The following is a 22,686-nucleotide window of genomic DNA, read 5'->3' as shown; positions in this document are numbered from 1 at the left end:
GAAAACTACGCCAAATCTGGGGGAAGACAACGCCCATGCGACCTGACCAGCCTGATTGACAGGCGAAAACGGAGACTTTGCAAAGTTATTTCGGCAACTTAGGTGGGTAATAAACGCATAACAAACACACTAATGTAATGCCCACCTCTGCCCCTATTTAACGCTATTTTTATCCCATCTTCCAAAAACGTGGTGACAGGTTCCCTTTAAGTGCTGGAATTAGCGCATCTTAAAGATGCGCCATTTCTGGGGCGGCTGAGAGCTGGTGTTTGTAGCCGGGGGGGGAATATCCATGGCCCCTTCCTAGGCTATGAATATCAGCACGCAGCTGTCTGCATAGCCTTTTCTGGCTATTAATTATAGTCTTTATTTAACTCTTTATGTACCATTTTATTATGTTTATTACTAAACATCGGGCTTGGTATTATCTATCTCTATAGATATATCTATCCATCTATCTATAGATATATCTATCTATCCATCTATCTATAGATATATCTATCCATCTATCTATAGATATATTTACCTATATATCTATCTATAGATATATCTATCCATCTATCTATCGATAGATATATTTATCTATACATCTATCTATCTATAGATAGATATATCGATACATAGATAGATCGATAGATATATCGATAGATAGATGGATAGATAGATCTATAGATAGATCTATAGATAGATAGACCTGCGTTTTCTGAAAAGAGATGCAGAATCTGCACAGAAAATTCCACAGGCAAATCTGCAACGTATGCACATACCCTTAGGGTATGTCTCTACCAGCTTTGCACATTTAGAGGCTGAAACTTTTATCCAATCTTATTTGCAAACTAGCTCTAGCTCAAAGAGGTTGGATGGAGAGCGTGAACAGAAATTTTGAAGTCTTGCCAAAGGTTCTCAATGCGATTTAGGTCTGGACTTTGATTGAGCCATTCAAACACATGAATATACTGTGATCTCCACCATTTCATTGTAGCTCTGGCAGTCTGTTTAGAGTCAGTGTCCTGCTGGATATTGAACCTACGCCCCAGTCTCAAGTTTTTTGCAGTCTTTAACAGGTTTTCTTCCAGGATTGCCTAGTATTTAGCTCCATCTATGTTCCCATCAACTGTGACAAGCTACCTTATCCCAGCTGAAGAAAAGTATCCCGACAGCATGATGCTGCCACCACCTTGTTTGACGGTGGGGGTGATTTTTTTTATGGTGATGTGCAGTGTTAATTTTCCACTACAAAAAACATTTTGAATTTAGCACCAAAAGTTATTTTTTAGTCTCATCTGACTAGAGCACCATCTTCCACATCCTTTCTGTGTCCCCTACATGGCATACGGAATAAGTTGCTTTGGTCAGATGAGACAAAATTAGAACTTTTTCGGCTAAATTCAAAACACTATGTGTTGCGGAAAACTAACACTGCACATCATGCTGTGGGGATGCTTTTCTTCAGCAGGGACAGGGAGCTGGTCATTGAAGAAAATGTGTTGGAAACTGCAAAAGACTTGAGAAAGGGGCTTAGGTTCACCATCCAGCAATATACCGAGCCTAAACATACTGCCAATGGAATAATTTGGATCAAAACATATTCATGTGTTTGAATGGCCCAGTCAAGTTCCAGACCTAATCCCATTGAGAATCTGTGCAAGACTTGAAAATTGCTGTTCACAGACACTCTGCATCCAATCTCACTGAGCTAGAGCTATTTTTCAAAGACGAATGAGCACAAATTTCAGCCTCTAAATGTGCAAAGATGGTAGAGACATACCCCAAAAGACTTGCAGCAGAAATTGCAGCGAAAGGTGGTCCTTAGTGTTGAGCATTCCGATACCGCAAGTATCGGGTATCGGCCGATACTTGCGGGTATCGGAATTCCGATACCGAGATCCGATACTGGTATCGGGAATCGGTATCGGGATTAATATCAATGTGTAAAAGAAAGAATTAAAATAAAAAATAGGGATAAACTCACGTCTCCGACGCAGCCTGGACTTTACCGCCGTAACCGGGAGCCGTTGTACCTAAAAATGCGCGCTTGAAGGGCCTTAGATGACGTCACGGCGCTCTGATTGGTCCTTAGCGGTCGCGTGACCGCTACGCGACCAATCACAAAGCAGTGACATCACCTAAGGTCTTTCAAGCGCTTGAAAGACCTTAGGTGACGTCACTGCTTTGTGATTGGTCGCATAGCGGTCACGCGACCGCTACGCGACCAATCAGAAGCTGCGGACGTCTTCTAAGGTATTTCAAGCGCTTGAAAGACCTTAGGTGACGTCACTGCTTTGTGATTGGTCGCGTAGCGGTCACGCGACTGCTACGGACCAATCAGAGCGCCGTGACGTCATCTAAGGCCCTTCAAGCGCGCATTCTTAGGTACAACGGCTCCCGGTTACGGCGGTAAAGTCCAGGCTGCGTCGGAGAGGTGAGTATATCCCTATTTTTTATTTTAATTCTTTCTTTTACACATTGATATGGATCCCAGGGCCTGAAGGAGAGTTTCCACTCCTTCAGACCCTGGGAACCATACAGGATACCGTCCGATACTTGGTGTCCCATTGACTTGTATTGGTATCGGGTATCGGTATCGGATTAGATCCGATACTTTGCCGGTATCGGCCGATACTTTCCGATACCGATACTTTCAAGTATCGGACGGTATCGCTCAACACTAGTGGTCCTACAAAGTATTGCACATTGCAATTTTCTGATTTATTTTTAAAAATATTATTAATATTAATATTATTAATATTTAGAAAACTATGCATCATTCTCTTTACATTCCACAAATACTTGCTAGTGTACTTGTACTTGGTTGGTATATCGCAAAACATACCAGTAAAAATACATTTAAGTTTGTGGGTGTAAAGTTAAAAAATGTGTTAAAGTCCATGGGGTATGAATACTTTTTCAAAGCACTGTATCAAGTAAAAAGTAATTCAAAGTAAATCCCCCTTTAAGCAGCTGGGGTATCAGACCTCTATTCAGTTCGACAAAGATGGACCAGTTGTTATTTGTGATTGAGAGACAAGCTGGCTGCTTAAGACTGGAACAGCTGGTGACGTAAGTGGTTTCAGTGTGCTCTGAAACCATTTTTTACAGTTATTCATATCATGTTATTATTGATTTTGAAAGATGCGCACATCTTGAAATCTTGAATTTTGTCCATATCTCCCGTATGTTGCCAATAGAAGACTATTGTTTACTGAGTGCCTCTTATAATTACTGTATTGACAGTTGCCCTTTTGAGGGTAACAGATGACTTAGCTTAATAACTCTTATTAATAATGACTAAAAATTGATGTATCACAATCCCTATCTCTCAAGGTTGCAATTTAAAATTCCTAAGAGTGGGTATCCTCATTCATATAATTCAAAATGTGCTGAAACTACTGTACTGCAGTAATAATGAGCAAAATCAGCCATGGTATGCAGTCTTTCTGCACCGCTATTTACTGTAAATTCAGGTCAATGATAATTAAAAAGATGATACAGTGCCTTGAAAAAAGTATTCATACTCCATGAACTTTTTTTCATTTTTTAACTTTACACCCACACACTTAAATGTATTTTACTTTGATTTTGCACTGGGTATAGAAATTATTTAGACCCCTTTAAATTTTTCACTCTTTGTTTCAATGCAAGCATTTGCTAAATTCAAAAAAGTTAATTTTTTTCTCATTAATATGTACACTCTGCACCCCATCTTGACTGAAAAAAGCAGAAATGTAATTTTTACAAATGTATTAAAAAATAACAACTGAAATATCACATGGTCATAAGTAGTGTTGAGCGACACCGTCCGATACTTGAAAGTATCGGTATCGGAAAGTATCGGCCGATACCGGCAAAGTATCGGATCTAATCCGATACCGATACCAATACAAGTCAATGGGACTCATGTATCGGACGGTATCCCTGATGGTTCCCAGGGTCTGAAGGAGAGGAAACTCTCCTTCAGGCCCTGGGAACCATATTAATGTGTAAAATAAAGAATTAAAATAAAAAATATTGCTATACTCACCTCTCCGACGCAGCCTGGACCTCAGCGAGGGAACCGGCAGCGTTGTTTACTTAAAATTTGCGCGTTTATTTCCTTACTTGAAGTCCCGGCTTGTGATTGGTCGCGTGCCGCCCATGTGGCCGCGACGCGACCAATCACAGCAAGCCGTGACGTAATTTTAGGTCCTTCAGTATTTTAAAATTACGTTCCGGCTTTGTGATTGGTCGCGTCGCCCATGTGACCGCGACGCGACCAATCACAAGCCGTGACGTAATTTTAAAATACTGAAGGACCTAAAATTACGTCACGGCTTGCTGTGATTGGTCGCGTCGCGGCCACATGGGCGGCACGCGACCAATCACAAGCCGGGACTTCAAGTAAGGAAATAAACGCGCGAATTTTAAGCAAACAACGCTGCCGGTTCCCTCGCTGAGGTCCAGGCTGCGTCGGAGAGGTGAGTACAGCAATATTTTTTATTTTAATTCTTTCTTTTACACATTATTACATTAATGTTGTTTCGATACCGATACCCGATACCACAAAAGTATCGGATCTCGGTATCGGAATTCCGATACCCGCAAGTATCGGCCGATACCCGATACTTGCGGTATCGGAATGCTCAACACTAGTCATAAGTATTCAGACCCTTTGCTCAGTATTGATTAGAAGCACCCTTTTGAGCTAGTACAGCCATGAGTCTTCTTGGGAATGATGCATTTTCACACCTGGATTTGGGGATCCTCTGCCATTCTTCCTTGCAGATCCTCTCAAGTTCTGTCAGGTTGGATGGTGAACGTTGGTATACAGCCAGTGCGATTACTGTAGACACTGGCAATGGAGGAGATGGAGAAATTACATTCTCCATCTCCTTCGCACATGTGCTGCAATTCTGTCATGCAGTAGGATTGCAATGCAGTAGCATGACACTTGGCTCATGCTCACAGCAGAGCTGGAGTTTAGTGTCATTAGCATATCACATCCGATTCTCTCTCATCAGATGCTACACACTAATGTGACTCTGGCCTTACTGCTATACAGCAGTTTCGGCACATTTTGAATTATATGAATGTGGATTCCCTCTCTTAGTGATTGTAATGTGCATGTTGTTAATCAGTATTGTGTATGTTGTTTGGTAATCTGTTGCTTCCAAAAGGCATTGGAGTCTTTTGTGAAAATCCACATTTTTATGTTTAGAAATATAAAAGTGTGAATATTTACAAATAATTGTGATTGAACCCATTCGTACTATTCTTTTCAATATCACTATGCCACTTTACACAACTGTACTTTTTAAAGCTGTTGTCCACTTCTTGGACAACTCCTTTTCAAACTGTATATTTATCTACAGTAAAATAATAACACTTAGGCCGTGGTCACAGTTGCAAGTGTAATGCGAGAAACACACACAAGTCTCTCGCATCAATACCCTGCACTGCCACCGGCGCTTCGGATTGGAGTGTTTCGCTGCATAGAAATATGTGCAGCAGCAAACTCCGGTCCCGAGTGCCAGCGGCCGTGCCGGGTATTGATGCTAGAGACTCGCGCAAGTTTCTCACCTTACATTCGCAAGTGTGACCACGGCCTTATACTCAATTCCGGTGCCTGCGCCGTTCCAGCAGTGTCGGCACTGGCTTTCCCGGGGATTGCATGATGTTGTTACGTTACATGGTCTCTGCAGACAATTAGCACTGGCATCAATCTCCCCGCCTTTGGATGAATCATGTACATCAAAAGCAAGTGAAAGAGCAGCAGCTCTCACTTCCTTCAAATGTATGTGATTTGTCTGAAGGTGGGAAGATTGAAGCTCCTCTTCACCCATTTTATCAAAGCTGCTCCCGAGTGGCATAAAAATGGCAAAAATCACAGCATTTTTTGCTCTCCTCTACATAATGCAAAAATTGTTGGAGTTGTCATTTTTTTGGCAAAAAAATGCTTGGCTTGATCGCCCCCTAAGGTTTGGGTTTGAAACACCTCATTAAACATCTGCACCAAAAGTATAACTACAGTGGGTACGGAAAGTATTCAGACCCCTTTACATTTTTCACTCTTTGTTTAATTGCAGCCTTTTGGTAAATTCAAAAAAAGTTAATTTTTTTCTCATTAATCTACACTCTGCACCCCATCTTGACTGAATAAAAACAGAAATGTAGAAATTTTTGCAAATTTATAAAAAAACAAAAACTGAAAAATCACATGGTCATAAGTATTCAGGTGCAAGATGGGGTGCAGAGTGTACATTAATGAGAAAAAAAAAATAACTTTTTTGAATTTACCAAATGGCTGCAAATGAAACAAAGAGTGAAAAATGTGTAGTGGTGTGAATACTTTCCTTACTACGGACTTCAATGATCGGTGGAATCAGATTAGGAATGTCCTAACATCCCATTGGGACATTCTCACTACTGATACACAAACCTCCTCCTTGGTCACCTCCCGTCCTGCCTTAACAGCTAAGAGGGCCCCCAATCTTGGTGACATCTTGACTAGAAGCCATTTTTTACGCCCCACCACTCACTTGAACCGTGGCATACGTTTGAGGGGATCATTCCCCTGTGGGGGATGTAGCGTCTGTCAGCATGTCCCAGCCACCAAAGATTACTTTACTAATCCATTGGATTCAAAATCATATCGACTAATGTCGTATATCAATTGCCGTACGGTCAATGTGATTTATGCCATCATCTGCCCTTGCAAGAAGGTGTATGTGGGCCAGACCTCCCAGGAACTTAGAAAGAGGGCCCAGAAACACCTGTCCACAATACACCTGGCGGCATCCGACACAAAAAAAGGCAGGATGCTATCCCCAATTGCTTCACATTTTCTAACTGTCCATGGCGGTTCCTCTGCTCATATCTCATTTTTTGGTTTGCAGAAAATCTTTCCCAGTACTAGGGGTGGCGACCATAAGAAACGGTTACTCCAAATCGAATCCCGATGGATCTTCAACCTACGGAGCCTTTCCCCCACCGGGCTAAATGAAGAATTGTTATTTTCAAGTTTTCTGGGATAATACTCCACTGGACTCACATATCTGACTTTGGGTCATATTGGATGAAGCAGAGACACCATGGGTGCTCTCGGAACATATACAACGACATTGCCTTTTTTGGACATTATACATTCTTTATTTATTTATATTTCTTGGGTTTGTGTTTACTCCCTCATGGGGTTGACACCAGACCTGATTACTTATATTTTTGAACTTACCCCCAGGACTATACCTGATTGGTATGGTTTTCACCTGAGGTTACAACTTTGGGGGTCTTTTGGCCTTGGATATCACCCGCGACGGCTTTTAGTCTGGCCCTAATGTGGATGCTTAAGTAAAAAATTATCATTTGTGCATATTTGTTATGTCACTATTAAAGCATTGTAAATTACTGTGAAGCATGCTATATTATCTTGCCCTTTCCCACTGGACTGGGTAACTACTAGCCATTTTTGTGGTGCTTATTCTTCGCACTACATTACTACACTGGGACACCATAGCTTTATTTATCCTTTGGTTGAGAATCAATTGTCAACTATCTAGCCTTATTGGCATTTTCTCTCTCTTGTTCCCCTCTGATTGTTTCCTTTTATCGGCGTTATATCAGGGCGCAGCAATTGTTGGGCTCTTGCCTCTCCTTAATTGGTGGTGCAGTTGTGCTGTATATACGCACTATTTACGCTTGTCTTCTGTCTGCGGGCTGATTCAGCCCGGCACACGTCACATTAGCTTTATTCCGGGCGGTGTTTAGTGCGCACGCGCCGCCTTGCTGCTAGGGACTGGATATTGCGCGCATGCGCGTACTTTCGTTTTCGTTTTCATCTGCGATCATACATCTTCTATGCAGGTGGATGCACACAGCGCTTCTACCGGCGCTACTTATGGTATGTATCCGGGCGTTCCTCGCCCACCTGCTGGTAATCTTCTTATTAACCTACCGCTATTTAAGATTCTAAGACCTATTACCCTGCACTTCCCCTGACGAAGCTGCGGTTAGCAGCGATACGCGTGGGGCCTCCCCCACACCGCTTGGATCCCAGGATCATTTTCTCCCATTGCTGACTGCTGACGGCCGACGGCCCACACCACGCACAGGACGACCTACTGGGTGACTTACCCTCTGCCCCCCTTCTCTTCCCTGTCTACCTTGTGCCATATACTTTCATCTTCTTGGCACCTCTATTTTGGTGAGGCGGTTTTGTTTCTTTTTGCCACTCCTTTTTTTTTTTTTTTTTTTTTTTTTTTTTTTTGGCTTATTGGGGCCGTACTGGTGGCCTATTATTTCCAACAGTATAAGGGTATTTTATTTTTACCTTATGGTTGTCTGGGGACGCCCAGACTTGCTATATTTACTCATATCTACATTGCCATCTGTTGGTCATTTAATTAGGGGGCATACCATGCCTATATATACATAGCATGCATGGCTTTTCACCCTTCACACTGTAGGCTTTCCTCACATAATGTATAAAATTTAAAGAGCATATTGGTGGTGTATTTTTTGCCTCTGTTATTTACCATCTGCATTTGGGCCGTCTTCTTATTTAACATCTACTATGGGACCAGTGGTGTGTTTGTTGTTCTTTTAATATGTTTTTATCCTTGTGCACTTGTCTCTATGTTCAATAAATTATTGTTATATTTTTCTATTTAGATTGTATTTTCTTTGAGTGTGCGCTCCGTTTGCATGGCTTCTTTTCTTGTTTTTTCGTACAATACTTTCCTTACCCACTGTATATGTCTTCCATTGACTCCAATGTAAATAATTGTACACCACACTATACTTTTTGCCGAAAGTTGTAATAAAAGGCATAGTTGACTATGGGTCCACTTGTATCTGCAAATAATATGCTCATAGTGAGTGCTGATCGACAATCTGTTATGTGGCTAGATTAGTTGTTGCTCTTCCAGTTACATGCAGCCATTATCAGATTGTGCAAACTCTGTGCAGACATACAAATATTATTAAGAACATTTGTCATTTGTCCCCATACAATTTTCTTTATTATTACGTCTCCTGCTTACACAAAGAAATGTGCCAATAACCAACAATGATTTTTAGGCTCGCATTAAAGATGTTTACTTGAGTTAAAATCTTTCCTCTTGGCTATGGTTGCTACATTTTTATACATATAGAATATTGTTGGAAAGCTTACCTGACTGAATCAGTTGTGATTTCACAGCATTTACCTGATGTAATAAGTCAGTTGAAGCAAAAAGTCAGCAAGGTCTCGGTCAGATAAAACCACAATACCTGGTTATATCAGGAGACCTGCTTGGATCTTAAATAATGTGCCCTCTTTACGGATTCAGTTGGCATCTGTACGCACTATGCATGGAGTTAAAATATACCATTTATTTCCAGTTTTTAACACTTAAACTCTTTTTTTGTTTCTTTTTACCCAGGTCTGAAAAAAAATTTGACTCCAACTCAGGTATGATTGACTGTTTAAGTACTCTTGCATTAACTACATAGGAGTCATTGTGGTACTAACCCATGAAGCTTGTCAAAAAGCTAACCTGGTAATTCTTTTCAGATGACAGGGACTTATCAATAAGCATACAGAATGTATCTATGGACAAACCACTGTAACCAAGTCTGAATGGGTTACATGTAGATTATGTCATTAATGTCTGTAATTAATCTGCAGCATGCTTTCAAATAATGCAAATTACTTTGATGGACCATGCGTATGAGTTTTTACTGGCTATATACATATTTCAGCTGACAGCTATCTCTTCCGGTTGCTCCAAACACACACTGCTCACAAAAAGTTAGGGATATTTGACTTTTGGGCAAAATTTCTTGATGAACCTAAAATGCACCTTAAGCTTTTCAGTTGAACTTAATGTGACGTTGTTTAAACATGTCTAACTGTTCAGTGTTTCAGTATGTTTTGCACAACTTGCTGTTCTTTAACAAGGACCTTAATGGCAATGATGGGGGTAGTGGGGGAGAAGGCAATGATGGTAGTGGTGGAAAAAACAATGATTGTGGTGGTGGAAAGGGCAATGATGGGTGGTGGGGGCGGAGGCAACGATGGAGGTGGTGGAATGGGCAATGATGGGGGTGGGGGGAGCAATGATAGAGGTGGTGGAATGGGCAATGATGGGGTGGTGGAGGGGAAGCAATGATAGAGGTGGTGGAAAGAGCAATGATGGGAGTGGTGGGAGAGAAAACAATGATAGAGGTGGTAGAAAGGGCAATGATGGAGGTGGTGGGGGGAGAAGGCAATGATGGAGGTGGTGGAAAGGGCAATAATGGTAGTCGGGGGAGAACAATGATGGAGGTGATGGGGGAGGGCAATGATTGGGATGGTGGAGAGGGCAATGATGGAGGTGGTGGAGAGGGCAATGATGGTGGTGGGGAGGGAAATGATTTGGGTGGTGGAGAGGAAAATGGAGGTGGTGGAGAGGGCAATGTTGGGGTGGTGGAGAATTCATTGATGGAGGTGATGGACAGGACAATGATGGGATGTGGGGGAGGACAATGAAGGATATGGGGGATTTGGATGGGGAGGGGGGACTTATAATTGACTTATGAACAGGAGGAAGGGGAGGAGGACATTATATATGGATGTAAAATGAATTGGGTGGTGGATGAGGGCACTAAGCCCCTGATAGTGAACTCTCCCATCTCACAATTCATTGGGATGCTATCGGGGACTTAAAATTTATTGGGGAGTGGGAGAGGAGGCGGTAAGGTGCATAGGACACTTTATAATGAACTGAAAGGTGGGAGAAGACCCTGTCAGGGACATGTAATGAGTGGGAGGTGGCAGAGGATGCTCAGTATGTGATAATGTCTTCTCCCACTTCCAAATTCATTATGATGCTATCAAGGACTTAAACACAAGACAGGGACTAAGGCTATGTGCACACGTTCAGGATTTGCAGGAGAAAATTTTGCTGCATGTCCTAATGTGTTGGCAGGAAGAAAGTTGCGTAAAATACATTAATTTTTTTCACACTTTTGCCATGCTTTTGATACGTATTTTCCCCCATTAGTATGGGTGAAATACGCTGCAAGAATTGACATTATGCAGATTTTAATCTGCTGCAAAACTGCAAGGAAAAAATAAGTAGCGTGTGCATGACACTTTAGGGGTCTCATTCACTTTGCGTGTGCTGTAAAACCTTGCATACTTTCCGTGTGCACATAGCCTACAGTTAATTGGGGAGACTCACAGACTGAATAATTTATATTATTGGGAGGCAGAGATTATAGTTAATGGGGGACACAGTGCTGCTTATCACTTTATATTTTTAATGGTGGGCTACATATCTGTATTTGGGGGAGACACATGTAAGTATACAATGTATGTGACCTTTTTATTTTCATGGCTGCGCGACGATCATCGTAAACAAGACGAGTCATGGCTGGGAGATGTCGACATGAAGGTCTGACCAGATGGAGATGAAACAGGAGAAAGCAGCTCTAATCAGAAGAGAAGTCAGCGGTAAGTGCCTGGATGTAAATATTATTCTGTTTCTCTTGTTTTGTTGAATTATTCTGTATCTGCACTGTGTGACGTGGAGTGATAATGTTTTTCTGTAAAATCCCTTATTCTACATTCTTACATTTGTGTGAAATGTCCGTGTGCTTCCAGGTTTTTTTATCTAATGGCACACGGACTCATAGAGTTTTGTAGGTCCATTCACATATACATGTGTTGTGAATTAGACTTTTTTGTCTCCCTCTTGTGGTCACTAGTGATATGACTCTGGGATTGTCTTTCCTCAGTTTGGCACCCACCTGGGTCGTTAGTCCAGGGGTGTTGCTATATGAACTCCCTGAATTCTCAGTCTGGTGCCTGGCATCGTTGTAATCAGTCCTTTCTGTTTGCTCCTGTCTGCTGGTCCTGGTTCGTGCAAAATTAAGCTAAGTCCTGCTTCCTTGTTTTTTGGTTATTTGTATTGCTCTTATTTTTTGTCCAGCTTGTACTAAATGTGATTCCTGATTTTGCTGGAAGCTCTAGGGGGCTGGTATTCTCCCCCCGGGCCGTTAGACGGTTCGGGGGTTCTTGAATATCCAGCGTGGAAATTTTGATAGGGTTTTTGCTGACCGTATAAGTCATCTTACTATATTCTGCTATTAGTCAGTGGGCCTCTCTTTGCTAAATACCTAGTTCATTTTTACGTTTGTCTTTTCTTCTTACCTCACCGTTATTATTTGTTGGGGGCTTGTATCCAACTTTTGGGGTCTTTTCTCTGGAGGCAAGAAAGGTCTATCTTTTCCCTTCTAGGGTTAGTTAGTTCTCCGGCTGGCGCGAGACGTCTAGAACCAACGTAGGCACGTTCCCCGGCTGCTGCTATTTGTGGTGCTAGGATTAGATATACGGTCAGCCCAGTTACCACTGCCCTATGAGCTGGTTTTTTGTGTTTGCAGACTTAGTATTTATTTCTCAGACCCTCTGCCATTGGGGTCAGAACAGTATGCCAGGCCAAAGTTGAATGTTTAATGCATTGCAGAAGTGGGATTATAAGAAAGGAAATTCTGAGTTTTTTTTTTTTTTCTTTCTTCCTCCCCTTTACCTTTGAGTGGCTTGAGCTTGCTGCAGACATGAATGTCCAGACCTTGATTACAAGTGTGGACCAGCTTGCTGCTCGTGTGCAGGGCATACAAGATTTTGTTACCAGTAGTCCTATGTCTGAACCTAAAATACCTATTCCTGAACTGTTCTCTGGAGACCGATTTAAGTTTAGGAATTTCAGGAATAATTGTAAATTGTTTCTATCTCTGAGACCCCGTTCATCTGGAGACTCAGCTCAGCAAGTAAAAATTGTTATCTCTTTCTTACGGGGCGACCCTCAGGATTGGGCCTTCTCGCTAGCGCCAGGAGATCCGGCATTGGCAAATATTGATGCGTTTTTTCTGGCGCTCGGATTGCTTTACGAGGAACCCAATCTTGAAATTCAGGCAGAAAAAGCCTTGCTGGCTATTTCTCAGGGCCAGGATGAAGCTGAAGTGTATTGCCAAAAATTTCGGAAATGGTCCGTGCTTACTCAGTGGAATGAGTGTGCTCTGGCCGCAAATTTCAGAAATGGCCTTTCTGAAGCCATTAAGAATGTGATGGTGGGTTTCTCCATTCCTACAAGTCTGAATGATTCCATGGCGCTGGCTATTCAAATTGACCGGCGGTTGCGGGAGCGCAAAGCCGCTAATCCTCTTGTGGTGTTGTCTGAACAAACACCTGATTTAATGCAATGTGGTAGAATTCAGACTAGAAATGAACGGAAAAATCATAGACGTCAGAATGGATTGTGTTTTTACTGTGGTGATTCTACACATGTTATATCAGCATGCTCTAAACGCCTAACAAGGGTTGTTAGTCCTGTCGCCATTGGTAATTTGCAACCTAAATTTATTTTGTCTGTGACTTTAATTTGCTCATTGTCTTCCTACCCTGTTATGGCGTTTGTGGATTCAGGTGCTGCCCTGAGTCTTATGGATCTGTCATTTGCCAAGTGCTGTGGTTTTGTTCTTGAGCCGTTGGTAAATCCTATCCCTCTTAGAGGTATTGATGCTACGCCATTGGCGGAAAATAAACCGCAGTTTTGGACACAGGTAACCATGTGCATGACTCCTGAACATCGGGAGGTGATTCGTTTTCTTGTTCTGCATAAAATGCATGATTTGGTCGTTTTGGGGCTGCCATGGTTACAGACCCATAATCCAGTCTTGGATTGGAAGGCAATGTCTGTGTCAAGTTGGGGCTGTCAGGGAATTCATGGTGATTCCCCGCCGGTGTCTATTGCTTCCTCTACTCCTTCGGAAGTTCCTGAGTATTTGTCTGATTTTCAGGATGTATTCAGCGAGTCCAGGTCCAGTGCTCTGCCTCCTCATAGGGACTGTGACTGCGCTATAGATTTGATTCCAGGCAGTAAATTTCCTAAGGGAAGACTATTTAATCTGTCTGTACCTGAGCATACCGCAATGTGTTCGTATATCAAGGAATCTCTGGAGAAGGGGCATATCCGTCCATCCTCTTCCCCTCTTGGTGCTGGATTCTTTTTTGTGGCCAAGAAAGACGGATCTTTGAGACCTTGTATTGACTATCGGCTTCTGAATAAAATCACTGTTAAATTTCAGTATCCTTTGCCTCTGTTGTCGGACTTGTTTGCCTGGATTAAAGGTGCCAAGTGGTTCACCAAAATAGATCTTCGTGGTGTGTACAACCTTGTGCGCATTAAGCAAGGAGATGAATGGAAAACTGCATTTAATACGCCCGAAGGTCATTTTGAGTACTTGGTGATGCCTTTTGGGCTCTCTAATGCTCCTTCAGTGTTTCAGTCCTTTATGCATGATATTTTCCGGAAGTATCTGGATAAATTTATGATTGTTTATCTGGATGATATTCTGTTTTTTTTCTGATGATTGGGACTCGCATGTAGAGCAGGTCAGGATGGTGTTTCAGGTTTTGCGTGAGAATGCTTTGTTTGTTAAGGGCTCAAAGTGTCTCTTTGGAGTACAGAAGGTTCCCTTTTTGGGTTTTATTTTTTCCCCTTCTGCGGTGGAGATGGACCCAGTCAAGGTCCGAGCTATTCATGATTGGACTCAACCCACGTCAGTTAAGAGTCTTCAGAAGTTCTTGGGTTTTGCTAACTTCTACCGTCGTTTTATCGCTAATTTTTCTAGCGTTGTTAAACCTTTGACGGATATGACCAAGAAAGGTTCTGATGTTGCTAACTGGGCTCCTGCAGCCGTGGAAGCTTTCCAAGAGTTGAAGCGCCGGTTTACTTCAGCGCCTGTTTTGTGCCAGCCTGATGTCTCACTTCCCTTTCAGGTTGAAGTGGATGCTTCTGAGATTGGGGCAGGGGCCGTTTTGTCGCAGAGAGGCCCTGGTTGCTCTGTAATGAGAGCATGTGCTTTTTTCTCTAGGAAGTTTTCGCCTGCTGAGCGGAATTATGATGTTGGCAATCGGGAGTTGCTGGCCATGAAGTGGGCATTTGAGGAGTGGCGTCATTGGCTCGAGGGTGCTAAGCATCGTGTGGTGGTCTTGACTGATCACAAAAATCTAATGTATCTCGAGTCTGCTAAACGCCTGAATCCTAGACAGGCCCGTTGGTCATTGTTTTTCTCCCGTTTTGACTTTGTGGTCTCGTATTTACCAGGTTCAAAGAATGTGAAGGCTGATGCTCTTTCAAGGAGCTTTGTGCCTGACTCTCCTGGAGTCGCTGAACCAGTTGGTATTCTTAAAGAGGGAGTAATCTTGTCAGCCATTTCCCTGGATTTGCGACGTGTGTTGCAGAGATTTCAGGCTGGTAGACCTGACTCTTGTCCACCTGACAGACTGTTTGTTCCTGATAAGTGGACCAGCAGAGTCATTTCCGAGGTTCATTCCTCGGTGTTGGCAGGGCATCCGGGAATTTTTGGCACCAGAGATTTGGTGGCTAGGTCCTTTTGGTGGCCTTCCTTGTCACGGGATGTGCGGTCATTTGTGCAGTCCTGTGGGACTTGTGCTCGAGCTAAGCCTTGCTGTTCTCGTGCCAGCAGGTTGCTCTTGCCCTTGCCTGTCCCGAAGAGGCCTTGGACACACATTTCCATGGATTTCATTTCAGATCTTCCGGTGTCTCAGGGCATGTCTGTCATCTGGGTGGTATGTGATCGCTTTTCCAAGATGGTCCATTTGGTATCTTTGCCTAAGCTGCCTTCCTCTTCCGATCTGGTTCCTCTGTTCTTTCAGAATGTGGTTCGTTTACACGGCATTCCTGAGAATATCGTGTCTGACAGAGGATCCCAGTTTGTTTCCAGGTTCTGGCGATCCTTTTGTGCTAAGATGGGCATTGACTTGTCGTTTTCGTCTGCCTTTCATCCTCAGACTAATGGACAAACGGAGCGAACTAATCAGACTCTGGAGGCTTATTTGAGGTGTTTTGTTTCTGCAGATCAGGATGATTGGGTGACCTTCTTGCCGTTGGCTGAGTTTGCCCTTAATAATCGGGCTAGTTCCGCTACTTTGGTTTCGCCATTTTTCTGCAACTCTGGTTTCCATCCTCGTTTTTCCTCAGGACATGTGGAGCCTTCTGACTGTCCTGGGGTAGATTCTGTGGTGGATAGGTTGCAGCAGATTTGGAATCATGTGGTGGACAACTTAAAGTTGTCACAGGAGAAGGCTCAGCGTTTTGCCAACCGCCGCCGCGGTGTGGGTCCCCGACTTCGTGTTGGGGATTTGGTATGGCTGTCTTCTCGATTTGTTCCTATGAAGGTCTCCTCTCCTAAATTTAAGCCTCGCTTCATCGGTCCTTACAAGATATTGGAAATCCTTAATCCTGTGTCCTTTCGCTTGGATCTTCCGGTGTCGTTTGCCATTCACAACGTGTTCCATAGGTCTTTGTTGCGGCGGTACGTTGTACCTGTGGTCCCTTCTGTTGAGCCTCCTGCTCCGGTGTTGGTTGAGGGCGAGTTGGAGTACGTGGTGGAGAAGATCTTGGATTTTCGTCTCTCCAGGCGGAGGCTTCAGTATCTGGTCAAGTGGAAGGGCTATGGTCAGGAGGATAATTCCTGGGTGGTTGCCTCTGATGTGCATGCGGCCGATTTAGTTCGTGCCTTTCACGCTGCTCATCCTGATCGCCCTGGTGGTCTTGGTGAGGGTTCGGTGACCCCTCCTTAAAGGGGGGGTACTGTTGTGAATTAGACTTTTTTGGCTCCCTCTTGTGGTCACTAGTGATATGACTCTGGGATTGTCTTTCCTCAGTTTGGCACCCACCTGGGTCGTTAGTCCAGGGGTGTTGCTATATGAACTCCCTGAATTCTCAGTCTGGTGCCTGGCATCGTTGTAATCAGTCCTTTCTGTTTGCTCCTGTCTGCTGGTCCTGGTTCGTGCAAAATTAAGCTAAGTCCTGCTTCCTTGTTTTTTGGTTATTTGTATTGCTCTTATTTTTTGTCCAGCTTGTACTAAATGTGATTCCTGATTTTGCTGGAAGCTCTAGGGGGCTGGTATTCTCCCCCCGGGCCGTTAGACGGTTCGGGGGTTCTTGAATATCCAGCGTGGAAATTTTGATAGGGTTTTTGCTGACCGTATAAGTCATCTTACTATATTCTGCTATTAGTCAGTGGGCCTCTCTTTGCTAAATACCTAGTTCATTCTTACGTTTGTCTTTTCTTCTTACCTCACCGTTATTATTTGTTGGGGGCTTGTATCCAACTTTTGGGGTCTTTTCTCTGGAGGCAAGAAAGGTCTATCTTTTCCCTTCTAGGGTTAGTTAGTTCTCCGGCTGGCGCGAGACGTCTAGAACCAACGTAGGCACGTTCCCCGGCTGCTGCTATTTGTGGTGCTAGGATTAGATATACGGTCAGCCCAGTTACCACTGCCCTATGAGCTGTTTTTTTGTGTTTGCAGACTTAGTATTTATTTCTCAGACCCTCTGCCATTGGGGTCAGAACATACATGAAAATCACGGATCTGAGAATGAGATCCATGAGTGTCAGAAAATGTTCTGTTCCGATTTTGAGGATCAGAATTGTACATGCTCAATGCGTCTGTAAAAGCGGGCAGCACACCAACACTGCACACGGATACAGAAATGTAGCCTTATTATGTATCGCACAGTCTCTTAGTATATAGTGTACTCATTTATTATGTATAGCACAGTCCCTTAGTATATAGTGTACTCACATTATTTATAGCACAGTGCCTTAGTATATAGTGTACTCACTTATTATGTGTAGCACAGTCCCTTAGTATATAGTGTACTCAATTATTATGTATAGCACAGTCCCTTTTATATAGTATACTCACTTATTATGTATAACACTGTCGAGAGTTACATAGTTTCCTCTTTTATTATGTAGAACACCTTCCCTTTTTACATACCATCCTCTCTAGTTATACATGGTGACATCTCTTATTATATAGCTTCCTCTACTGTTATGTACAGCACTGTCTCTTACATAGTGTATTCTTGTTATTTTTGTTATTCACAGTGCCCTTTTTTGTTACATAGTCACCTCTCTTGTTAGATATAAAATCACTGCCGATGATAGAGCTGGTGACCAGACGACTAGTCCATCAGCTCCTCCATTAGAAAAGAAGCTTTCCCATGCTCCTTCAGCCATCATTGCATTATACATCTAACAACAGAGGGTGGTATGTAATAAAAAACAAGGCTCTATATAATCCGATATGTAAGGGAAGGTGCTGTACATAATAAGAGAGGACACTGTGTAATAAAGAACGCAATATTCATAATAAAGGAGACTATGTAATAAGTATACATGTATGTGTGTGGCTGTATATATATATATATATATATATATATTTATTTATTTTATATATATATATATATATATATATATATATATTTATTTATTTTATATATATATATATATATATATATATATATATATATATATATATATATATATATATATACATACAGTGGGTACGGAAAGTATTCATACCCATTTAAATTTTTAACTCTTTGTTTCATTGCAGCCATTTGGTAAATTCATAAAAGTTCATTTCTTTCTCATTAATGTACACTCTGCACCCTATCTTGACTGAATAAAAACAGAAATGTAGTAATTTTTGCAAATGTAATAAAAAAGAAAAACTGAAATATATCAATATAAGTATTGAGACACTTTTGCTCAGACACTCATATTTAAGTCGCATGCTGTCCATTTCGTTGTGACCCTCCTTGAGATGGTTCTACTCCTTCATTGGAGTCCAGCTATGTTTAATTAAACTGATAGGACTTGATATGGAAAGGCACACATCTGTCTATATAAGACCTCACAGCTCACAGTACATGTCAGACCAAATGTGCCAAGAAGCTCAGAGACAGAATTGTGGCAAGGCACAGATCTGGCCAAGGTTACAACAGAATTTCTGCAGTACTCAAGGTTCCTAAGTAGTGTTGAGCATTCCGATACCGCAAGTATCGGGTATCGGCCGATATTTGCTGTATCGGAATTCCGATACCGAGATCCGATACTTTTGTGGTATCGGGTATCGGTATCGAAACAACATTAATGTGTAAAATAAAGAATTAAAATAAAAAATATTGCTATACTCACCTCTCCGACGCAGCCTGGACCTCACCGAGGGAACCGGCAGCGTTGTTTGCTTAAAATTCGCGCTTTAACTTCCTTACGTGAAGTCCCGGCTTGTGATTGGTCGCGTGCCGCCCATGTGGCCGCGACGCGACCAATCACAGCAAGCCGTGACGTAATTTCAGGTCCTTCAGGATTTTAAAATTACGTTCCGGCTTTGTGATTGGTCGCGTCGTGGTCACATGGGCGACGCGACCAATCACAAGCCGTGACGTCACGGGAGGCTGGACACGCGCGCATTTTAAAATGCGCGCGTGTCCTGCCTCCCGTGACGTCCCGGCTTGTGATTGGTCGCGTCGCCCATGTGGCCGCGACGCGACCAATCACAGCAAGCCGTGACGTAATTTTAGGTCCTTCAGGATTTTAAAATTACGTTCTGGCTTGTGATTGGTCGCGTCGCGGTCACATGGGCGACGCGACCAATCACAAGCCGTGACGTCACGGGAGGCAGGACACGCGCGCATTTTAAAATGCGCGCGTGTCCAGCCTCCCGTGACGTCACGGCTTGTGATTGGTCGCGTCGCCCATGTGACCGCGACGCGACCAATCACAAAGCCGGAACGTAATTTTAAAATCCTGAAGGACCTGAAATTACGTCACGGCTTGCTGTGATTGATCGCGTCGCGGCCACATGGGCGGCACGCGACCAATCACAAGCCGGGACTTCACGTAAGGAAGTTAAAGCGCGAATTTTAAGCAAACAACGCTGCCGGTTCCCTCGCTGAGGTCCAGGCTGCGTCGGAGAGGTGAGTATAGCAATATTTTTTATTTTAATTCTTTATTTTACACATTAATATGGTTCCCAGGGCCTGAAGGAGAGTTTCCTCTCCTTCAGACCCTGGGAACCATCAGGAATACCGTCCGATACATGAGTCCCATTGACTTGTATTGGTATTGGGTATCGGTATCGGATTAGATCCGATACTTTGCCGGTATCGGCCGATACTTTCCGATACTTTCAAGTATCGGACGGTATCGCTCAACACTATTCCTAAGAGCACAGTGGCCTCCATAATCCTTAAATGGAAGCATTTGGGGACCTCCAGAAGTCTTCCTAGACCTGGCTGTCCAGCCAAACTGAGCTCTTGTGGGAGAAGAGCCTTGGTGAGAGGGGGTAAAGAAGAACCCCAAGATCACTGTCGCTGAGCTGCAGAGGTGCAGTAGGGAGATGCGAGAAAGTCCCCCAAAGTCAACTATCACTGCAGCCCTCCACCAGTCGGGTCTTTATGGCAGAGTGACCCAACGGAAGCCTCTCCTCAGTGCAAGACGTATGAAAACCCACATAACGTTTGCTAAAAAACACATGAAGGACTCCCAGACTGTGAGAAATAAGATTCTCTGGTCTGATGAGATGAAGATAGCCCTTTTGGGTGATAATTCTAAGCGGTATGTGTGGAGAAAACCAGGCACTGCTCATGTTTGACCAATAATGCGGCCAAGTACAGAGATATCCTGGATGAAAACCTCTTCCAGAGTGCTGTAGACCTCAGACTTAGCCGAAGGTTCACCTTCCAACAAGATAATGACCCTACGCACACAGCTAAATTAACAAAGGAGCGGCTTCAGAACACCCCTGTGACCATTGTTGACTGGCCTAGCTAGAGCCCTACCTAAACCCAATTGAGCATCTCTGTAGAGACCTGAAAATGGCTATCCACCAATGTTCACCATCTAACCTGACGGAACTGGAGACGATCTGCAAGGAAGAATGGCAGAGGATCCCCAAATCCAGGTGTGAAAAACTTGTTGCATCATTCCCAAGAAGACTCATGGCTTTACTAGCTCAAAAGTGTGCATCTACTCAATACTGAGCAAAGGGTCTGAATACTTATGACCATGTGATATTTAATTTTTTCTTTTTTAATAAATTTGCAAAAAATAACAATTGTTTTTTTCATTCAAGATGGGGTGCAGAGTGTACATTAATGAGAAAGAAATGAACTTTTTTGAATTTACCAAATGGCTGCAATGAAACAAAGAGTGAAAAATTTAAAGGGGTCTGAATACTTTCCGCACCCTCTGTATATATATATATATATACAGTATATATATATATATATATATATATATATCTATCTAAACATACAGTATATGTGCATTTCTTGCACAGGGGTCCCAAACTGTCAGTGTCCGCCCCTGTGTCTGCATATGCGCGTATGGATTTCACAGTCATTCACGAGAAGTTACTCATAGATGAGCAGTTAAGACTTGAACATATCTTGTGGTTGTGAGCAAAATCATTTTGCTTTATGTTATCAGGTGAGAGAACAGAATTTGTGATTAATATATTAAAGCAAGTGTGGTATTTTCCTGATCCCTGCACTTTAAATTACTTAAGTCCACATAAAGTCACCAAACGCTTTGAAGGAGTTTCTTTTTACTTTTTAACAAAATAGAGCCAATGGGAAGAAGTTGCGTAAGATATTACAATACACAATACTTACCTGATAAATATTTGCCTTCCTAGCTTCGCTCCTCTGTTGCACCTTTACTCAACTATAACATCAATGATCACGCACATGACCGCTGTAGCCCGTCACTGGCCTCAGCATCCCTGTTGTTCTAGAGCAATGAAGGAGATTATCATTTAAAGGGCCACTGTCACCCCCCTCCAGCCGTTATAAACTAAAAGAGCCACCTTGTGCAGCAGTAATGCTGCATTCTAACAAGGTGGCTCTTTTAGTTTTAGGTTCAAGTATACCCCCAAAAAAGCGATTTGATACTTAGCCACCATTGCTGTCTCTAGCCAGGGAGGCTGCTTCTCACTCCCCAGCTCGAAACGCTCCTCTGCCGTCACTCACATCTTCTTGGTCTTTCTGCGCCGCCCCCTCGGCGCTGTTTATGTTTTCAAACCGGCGCCTGCGCTGTGTAGTACTGTTCTGCGCAGGCAAGAAGCAACTGTGGAAACTTGCCTGCTAGGTGGTGTGTGTTGTGTCTAGGTGTGTTATTTATGTGTCTGGATCTGTTAATAAATTGTGGGTGAGCTTTACCCACCTAGCAGGCAAGTTTCCACAGTTGCTTCTTGCCCGGCGATTGCTAGGAGGAGGAGGCACGATCAGCTGTATACTGTATCCAGACGCAGTAAGGCGGGGGACCGGGCTGACAGGGTGAAACACGCCATGCGCATGCCCAGGAATCCCAGCCCCGCACTGTGCATAATGCATAACACAGTGCGGGGCTGGGATTCCAAAGGTGGGTGGCCGCACTGCCGCGCAGGCGCAGTGTGCAAGCCTGGCTTGGACGGCAGACGGCCACAGCTTACTGCGCCTGCGCAGAACAGTACTACACAGCGCAGGCGCCGGTTTGAAAACGTAAACAGCGCTGAGGGGGCGGCGCAGAAAGACCAAGAAGATGTGAGTGACGGCAGAGGAGCGTTTCGAGCTGGGGAGTGAGGAGCCGCCTCCTTGGCTAGAGACAGCAATGGTGGCTAAGTATCAAATCGCTTTTTTTGGGGTATACTTGAACCTAAAACTAAAAGAGCCACCTTGTTAGAATGCAGCATTACTGCTGCACAAGGTAGCTCTTTTAGTTTATAACGGCTGGAGGGGGGTGACAGTGGCCCTTTAAATCCCTGGTGTTTTAAGGTAATAGAGAGATTTATAGAAAAAGGCCCGGTGGTCTAGCTTCATATCCCTGTTG

General features: G+C 43.3%; 1 protein-coding gene across 7 annotated transcripts in view; it reads left to right on the top strand.

The window, feature by feature from the left end:
- Positions 1–22,686, top strand: part of MSRB3 (methionine sulfoxide reductase B3) — a 411,351-nt gene that overhangs the window by 351,161 nt on the left and 37,504 nt on the right. For all 7 annotated transcript variants that reach the window (XR_013215777.1, XR_013215776.1, XM_077265195.1 and 4 more), the window contains one exon: positions 9,396–9,424. Coding sequence is in view for 5 of the 7 variants with exons in the window: in XM_077265195.1 (XP_077121310.1) it covers positions 9,396–9,424 (29 nt within the window). In the remaining 2 variants the exon portion in view is untranslated. The remainder of the gene's footprint in view (positions 1–9,395; positions 9,425–22,686) is intronic.

This window comes from Ranitomeya variabilis, chromosome 5, assembly GCF_051348905.1.
Source record: "Ranitomeya variabilis isolate aRanVar5 chromosome 5, aRanVar5.hap1, whole genome shotgun sequence".
Taxonomy (NCBI): Eukaryota; Metazoa; Chordata; class Amphibia; order Anura; family Dendrobatidae; genus Ranitomeya; species Ranitomeya variabilis.
Note: the sequence above shows the minus strand (reverse complement) of the source record. Positions and strands in the feature narration are given on the sequence as shown.